Genomic DNA, 7882 nt, shown 5'->3' with positions numbered 1-7882 from the left:
GGCCAACATGGCAAAACCCCAACTCCACTAAAAATACAAAAAAAAATACCCGAGCGTGATGGTGGGCACTTGTAATCCCAGCCACTTGGGAGGCCGAGACATGAGAAACACTTGAGCCTGGGAGGGGGAGGTTGCAGTGAGCCGAGATCACACTACTGCACTCCAGCCTGGGTGAGAGAGTGAGACCCTGCCTCAAAAAAGAAAAAGAAGAAAGTTGTTCCCTTGGGCCAGCAGGTATGGTGGCTGACACCTATAATCTCAGCATTTTGGGTGGCTGAGGCTGGAGGATTGCTTGAGGCCAGGAGTTTGAGACCAGCCTGGGCAACATAGCAAGACCCTATCCCTACAAAATATTTTATTTTTGTTTTATTTATTTATTTAGAGATAGAGTGTCTTTCTGTCACTCAGGCTGGAGTGCAGTGGTATGATCTCAGCTCATGGCAACCTCCACCTCTTGGGTTCAAGCAGTTCTTGTGTCTCAACCCCCCTAGTAGCTGGGATTGCAGGCATGCACCACCATGCCTGGCTAATTTTTATATTTTTAGTAGAAACAGGGTTTTGCCATGTTGGCCAGGCTGGTCTTGAACTCCTGGCCTCATGTGATCCACCTGCCTCAGCCTCCCAAAGTGCTGGGATTACAAGCATAAGCCACTGTGCCCGGCAAAAAACATTTTTTTTTAATTAGCCAGGTATGGTGGTATGAGCTTATAGTCCCAGCCACTCAGGAGGCTGAGGAGGGAAGATTGCTTGAGCCCAGGAATTTGAGGCTGCATTGAGCTATGATCATACCACTGCACTACACCCTGTCTCTAAAGAAATAAAGTTCTACAGCTTCCGCCTTGTAGTTTTGGCCCATGAGGCCACACGGAAGTCCTTGCCTTGCTCTAGGCCTCTCCTTTGGGGTAAGCATCCTCCGTTTCAGGCCTTCTCTCTTGCCATACAGTGTCCCATTAGCCGTGGACAGCTGGTTGCTTCTCTGATGGAGTCCCCATACATCCAAATGTGTGAATGTGGCAGTGAATGTGTGTGACCGTCCTGGACACCCTGGCTCATTCTGGTTCTCTCTGTCTCCCCCTTTTCAGATGACAGTGCTGCAGCCCCCAAAACCCCCTGGGGCATCAACATCATAAAAAAAAATAAGAAGGCTGCCCCAAGGGCATTTGGGGTCAGGCTGGAGGAGTGCCAGCCAGCCACGGAGAACCAGGTGGGTCTCTGCCACGCACCAGAGCAGGCCCGGTAGGGGGAGACTGAGGCACAGAGGGTCACAGCAGCAAGGGACGTGGAACCAGCTCTCCACCTCATTGTACAAACACAGCTGGGAAAACAGCCCAAAGACGGGAAGGCCCCCGCCTGCCCCAGGCCTCCTAGGGAGGGAGCAGCAGGGCTGAGGCTGAGCCTGGCTCCTTCTCAGACCATGGCGAGGCTTTGGTGTCATTTCTCATTCCCAGACTAGAGGCAGCAAGGGCCTTTTGTTCCCCCCAAGGGTTCCTGGCAGCAGCTCTGGGCCTTGCACTGTCCCCATCTTGGCCTCCCCAGCTCCTCTGGCCCCTGTCCCACCTAACACCCCTCCGCTGTGTCCCCAGCGCGTCCCCTTAATCGTGGCTGCATGCTGTCGCATTGTGGAGGCACGAGGGCTGGAGTCCACAGGCATTTACCGAGTACCCGGCAACAATGCAGTGGTGTCCAGCCTGCAGGAGCAACTCAACTGAGGGCCTGGTGACATCAACCTGCAGGATGAGGTGGGTGAAGCTGGGGGTCTGTGGAAGGGGGGCCGAGATCGTGTGTGGGTGGTGCTCCACTTGGAGAGTTCTATGGTCTATTGTGTTGCATGCATTGTGCCCTGTGACATGCCCGGCTTTGGTCCAGAACACCAAGATGGGCAAGATGGGACCTGCCCCTGCTGGCCAGCCCAGGGATGGGCATCACCCCAGGCTGAAGCTGAACAAGTAAATGCAGTCATGGCCTGGGGAGCTCTGAGGCAGAGGCTCAGAGACAGCAGTTTTGTCTGAGTGTTTAGGATGAGTAGAGTTAAACAAAAGCTGGTGAAAGCCAGGTAAGGGCATTCCAGGCAGCAGAATGGCCTGCGCAGTGGTGTAGATGCAGAAAGTTTGCCAGGAGTCAACCAGCTTTCTCTGTAGGGGGCAGAGAGTATACATTTTCTGCTGTAGTTTGCTCTGTTGCCTTTCCCCCTTCCCTTCCTCCTCCTCCTCTTCCTAATACTTTAACAATGTAAAAACCATACTCAAGGGCCATCCAAAAGCAGGCTCTGGCTGGATATTGCCTACAGACCATGGTTTACAAAGTGCCGGCTTAGAAAAAGGGGAATATATGATGTTTTCTAGAATGGCCAGCAATTTGGGTGGTTGCAACATGGAAAGAGAAGTGGCTGATCAGGCAAGATGAGACCAGCCTGTGAAGGGATCTGCAATCACACTTAAGTGTTTCCAGCAGGGCCAGCAGTTCTCAAATAGTGTTCCCCAGAGTCCTAGGTTTCCCCAGAGGGGCCTTGGGAGGCCAGGGGCAGGTCAGGACCCCCTATCCTTGCTAGAGCAACCGTGCTTTGCCCTGTCTGTTGTACTGGGTTTTCATGTACAATTTTATTTGCCCAAAGGGGCTCTGATAAAAAAGATATTTTGGAAAACCATGAATGCGAGCAGCGACGTCCCATGAGTCACACACGTGAAGGCTCATGGAATGCACGAGTCTTCCTGTCCTTGGAGAATGAGGAGCTGAGACAAGTGTGTGTGAAATTGCGGACAAGAGAAAAAGACGATCTCTCATCAGGGACCACACTGTGATGAGGAAGGAGAGGGTGCTCAGGCTGGAGCAGGTGGTGGCTCGAGAGTTTGAGTGTTGGAGGAAGGAATAGGAGGGGGCAGGTGGACGGGAAGGCTGTTGGGTGTGAGACAACAGCATTTTCCAAAACCCCGGTGAGGGCCGGGGAGGGTTTGAGGGTTAGGACAGAGAGTGGATCTACCGCCTGGGCTTGGAGGTGGGGAGGGTGAGGCCCCGGGGGGAGAGAGAGGGCATTTGATGGCTTCACTGAAGGCTTCGACCTTGATCTGATGGACAGTAGGGAGCTTTTGATGGTTCTTAAGCTGGGGAGGCATTGTGAGAGCAAAGTTCAAGAAAGAGTAATGCTCCCACTCATGCCCGATGGATACAAATGGAGAGGGCAGGGGCCTGGGGAGAAGTCACTGATCTATGGAAGCGCTGAGGGTCAGGAGGACTTGGTGGTCCTGGGGGAAGGGGTTGGGAACAACCCTAAGAGTTGGCTGCAAGACAGGGAGGAAGGAGGGGCGAGGAAGAGCCGCATATTTGAGCTGGGGCTGGTGGTATCTTCCCCTGGCAGAAACCAGGGAGTAGGGCAGCGTGAGGAGAGGCGGAAGGGAGGGGCCGTCTCAGGGAGTGGCTCCATTGGATTTGGGGTGTGGAAAGTCCCCTGCATGGGGTGAGGACACAAACAGGTGCTAGACTGAGCATGAACTAGAGAGTGGCATGGGTCCTGCTGCAGCTGGGGCATGGGAGGACCAAGGGTGGGCAGCAGAACAGCAGGGGCCACGCTCTGAGTGGGACAGAAGGAGAGGGCCACCTGTGAGGCTGGGGTGAGGGCAGACACTTCACTCTGGAGCAGCCAAGGAGCACTGCCCAGGGCCTTGGGTTTGGCAGCTGAGAGATGAGAGGAGCCCACACCTGAGGGCCAGGAGGTAACGGAGTCGGGTGGGCAGGAGCCGCACTGGGTGTGTGGGTGTGTGTGGGTGTGTGATCAGCTTGGCCTCAGCCAGGGACGAGGGGGCCATGCCGGCAGGCAGCTGGTCCAAGCCAGGGCCAGATGGGGGTGTGCTAGGTGTATTGGGTGTGTTGTTTTGTCTTGGGTATCATTGCGTCATTTGTTGTGGGTGGTGCTGGGAGTAAGTGTAGTGGGGGACGAATCTAACCCCTGGTGAGCCTGTGGGAAGTTGTATTGTTTATGGGATTGTCTGGCGTTAAGCTAAGGATCCATTGTAATGAGTGTGTGTACTGCTGTGCTGTGTCTCTTTGTTGGGGGTATTAGGTCGCTTTCTGGGCCTGAGTTATTCTGAGCCATTCCCAGCGAGGCGGCTGTGCCTGACTTGGTTGCATTGTGGGGTGATGGTGCCCCCTGGTGGACAGAAGGGACAACGACCCGGCCGTTCGTTCTTGTACTCAACAACCATTTATTTTGGAGTAGGATTTCTCAACCTCAGTGGACATTTTGGGAAGAACAATTATTTGTTGTGTGGGGTTGCCCTGTGCATTGGAGGAAATTTGGCATCATCCCTGGCCTCTATCTACTAGATGCAAGTGGCACCGCCCAGTTGGGAAAATCAAAATGGCTCCAGACATGGTCAAATGTCCTCTGGGGGTGGAGTGGGAGTTTTGGGGACAAAATTGCCTCCTTCTGTTAGAACTACTGATTTAGGGCCATGAGAGTACCAGGTTAACTGTCCTAGATAGGTGATGGGAGCACAGTGGGAAATGAGACAGACAAGATCCTGGCTCCTCCTGGAGCTTACAGTCCTGCGCAGAGACAGACGTGGACACGGAAACAAAAGCAGAAAATAATGACAAACTGGGTTAAGTGCCACGAAGGAAACAAAGTCAGGGCTGGGGTGCAGGTAACAGGGCAGTGGTGAAGGTGGCTGCTTTAGCTATGAGGGTCAGAGAAGGCCTTTCTGAAGAGCGACTTTTAGGCGTGGATGAGGAGCCAGTCATGTGGAGGCAGGGAGGAAAGTTCTGGTTGAGAGAACCAGCACATGCAGAGGGCCCAAGACATGCCCAAGCCGGCATGAATGACTGCTGTGTCACAGATGCTTAAACTGTGCCCAATGGAGGCGGCAGCTGCCACTCACTGTGTCCCCACAGTGCCTGGGACTTTCTGTGGATGGGGAGGTGTTGGAGCCCACAGGCTGGCAGGAGCAAGGAGGGGCTGGGGCCAAGTGTAAGTGTGGGCACAGGACCTCGCTGGGGTCTCAGTTCTGCTTCCACCACCCTGATGAGTAGAGAGCTTGGTCTAAGTGGGTCCCAGGGAGGGCCTGGTGGGCTTGATTGGGCTCTGGAGTGAATGATCATGAAGGCATGGGCATCGGGCTGGGCCTGCCTGTGGCCTGACATCTGACCCCTCCCCCAGCGCTGGCAAGACTTCAATGTGATCAGCAGCCTGCTCAAGTCCTCCTTCCGAAAGCTGCCAGAGCCTCTTTTCACTGATGGTGAGTAGGAGGTGGAAGTGGGAGTAGGGAGGGGACACCAGTCTGTGCCGCACCCTGACCCCTACTTTTATATTTGGTTTGTTGGTTTTACTCTTTTTTTGGAGACAGTCTTACTCTGTTGCCCAGGCTGGAGTGCAGTGGTGCGATCTCCGCTCATTGCAGCCTCGAGCTACTGGGCTCAAGCGATCCTCCCACCTCAGCCTCCTGAGTAGCTGGGACAACAGGTGAACACCACCACACTCAGCTAATTTAAAAGTTTTTTTTTTTTTGTAGAGATAGGGGTGTTTCTCACTATGTTGCTCATACTGGGCTTGAACTCCTAGGCCTGGGCTCAAGCAATCCTCCTGCCTGCACTAGCCTCCCAAAATGCTGGGATTACAGGCATGAGCCACCACACTGGCTTTAAAAAAAAAAAAAAACAACACACACACACACACAAAAGCATATAAAAAAAAACATAGATTGTACAGATGTGAATAAAGAAACAGCACAGGACCCTGTGAATCTCCTGCTCCCTTTCATGGGAGGTTGTGGCTAACACTTTCTGAGCATTAGTGTGTGCCAAGCACAACTCCCTACAGCGACTCCATGAGGAAGGTGCTATTGTCTTCCCTCCACAGATAAGGAAACCAAGGCTCAGAGAGGTTTAATGCCTTGCCCAAGGTCACGCAGGTTACAAATGGCAGAGCCAGGATTCCACTCCAGGCGTCAGGCTCCAGAGCTAAGCTTTGGCCGTTTGCTGAGCTGCATATTCACAGTCTGTTGTGTTTCTCTCCTGGCCCTCTTCTTACATGCGTGGCAGAGATACACACATGCATGCGTGGAGTTTGGAGTTGGGTGGGTTCAGGGGTGTGATGGCAGATGTTTAACATCTGTCTCTGGGGGAAAAAAACCCTAATGCCTAGTGTTTTCCAGCTTCCATGGTGCAAATACTCCTACCATGGTTTATTTCGAGCCACCAACGTGATGTCACCAACATGGAATTGGGAAGGGAGGCACACGGTCGCTCTCAGGAGCCAGTGTGAGCGGGCTCCAGCACACCACTGGTTGAGTTGCTTTTAACAAAAGCGAGTTGTAATTCTGAGATTCATTCGTGTTAGTGCAGAGCGCTCTGCCTCATTCTTGTTTTAAATCAGTCACATAGAATTTCATGGCTTGAATAGACTATAATTTCTTTAAGTACTCCTCTATTGGTGGATATTTAGGTTGTCTTCCAATGTTTGCTATTACACAGCCTGTTGCAATGGCTTTCCTTGAATAAGTCCTTGCACGCCCGGATCTGTGCTCTCCAAGGAGATTCTTTTTTTTTTTTGAGACGGAGTCTCGCTCTGTCGCCCAGGCTGGAGTGCGGTGGCCAGATCTCGGCTCACTACAAGCTCCGCCTCCCGGGTTTACGCCATTCTCCTGCCTCAGCCTCCCGAGTAGCTGGGACTACAGGCACCCGCCACCTCACCTGGCTGGTTTTTTTGTATTTTTTTAGTAGAGACGGGGTTTCACTGTGTTAGCCAGGATGGTCTCGATCTCCTGACCTCGTGATCCACCTGCCTCAGCCTCCCAAAGTGCTGGGATTACAGGCTTGAGCCACAGCACCCAGCCCTCCAAGGAGATTCTTAGATGTAGAATTGCTCAATCAAAGTCCCGGTGAATCTGAGAGCTAACGTCAATTGCACTCTGAGAAAGAGGCCCTGGTTTAGACTCCCACTAACAATGTGGGAGTCCATCTCTCCACATCCCCATTAGCATTGGATATTATAACTATTATTGTTATTTAAAGGCCAGGCACGGTGGCTTACGCCTGTAATCCCAGCACTTTGGAAGGCTGAAGTGGGTGGATCACCTGAGGTCAGGAGTTCAAGACCAGCCTGACTGTGTTGAAACCCCGTCTCTACTAAAAATACAAAATTACTAAAAATACTAAAAATACAAAAATTAGCCGGGTGTGGTGGTGGGCGCCTGCAGTCCCAGCTACTAGGGAGGCTGAGAGGGGAGAATTGCTTGAACCCAGGAGGCAGAGGTTGCAGTGAGCCAAGATTATACCACTCCACTTCAGCCTAGGTGACAGAGCAAGACTCCATCTCAAAATAAATAAATAAATAAAATAAAATAAAATAAAAATAAAAATAAAAATACTATTATTTGACACAGGATCTCGCTCTGTTGCCCAGACTGGAATGCAGTGGCGCAATCATGGCTCACTGCAGCCTCAACCTCCTGGGGTCAAGTGATCCTCCCATCTCAGCCTCCTGAGTAGCTGGGACTGCAGGTTTGTGTCACCACACTCAGCTAATTAAAAAAAAAATTTTTTTGGTAGAGGCAGGGTCTCACTGAGTTGCTCAGGCTGGTCTTCAGCTCCTGGTCTAAAGTGATCCTCCCACCTCAGCCTCCCAAAGTGCTGGGATTATAGGCGTGAGCCATCTCACCCAGACAGCTTTGAATATTACTAATATTTTAAATGTTTGCTAATCAGATAAGGGAAATGGTATCTCATTATTGTTTTTCTTTTCATTGCCCTCATTACTAGGGAGATTAAATCTTTTTTTTTTTTTTGAGACGGAGTCTGGCTCTGTCGCCCAGGCTGTTGTGCAGTGGCCAGATCTCAGCTCACTACAAGCTCCGCCTCCCGGGTTTACGCCATTCTCCTGCCTCAGCCTCCC

At 52.0% G+C, this 7882-nt stretch overlaps 1 protein-coding gene across 1 annotated transcript in view; it reads left to right on the top strand.

Annotated features, from left to right (window-relative positions):
• LOC105523785 (rho GTPase-activating protein 23-like) overlaps positions 1 to 7882 on the top strand; it is a 31618-nt gene that overhangs the window by 3162 nt on the left and 20574 nt on the right. Inside the window, 3 exon segments of the mRNA XM_011958772.1 lie at positions 1083 to 1204; positions 1584 to 1739; positions 5150 to 5228. Coding sequence (XP_011814162.1) covers positions 1083 to 1204; positions 1584 to 1739; positions 5150 to 5228 — 357 coding nt within the window.

This window comes from Colobus angolensis, unplaced genomic scaffold (genome assembly GCF_000951035.1).
Source record: "Colobus angolensis palliatus isolate OR3802 unplaced genomic scaffold, Cang.pa_1.0 Scaffold474, whole genome shotgun sequence".
NCBI lineage: Eukaryota > Metazoa > Chordata > Mammalia > Primates > Cercopithecidae > Colobus > Colobus angolensis.
This window is presented reverse-complemented; position numbering and strand designations above follow the sequence as displayed.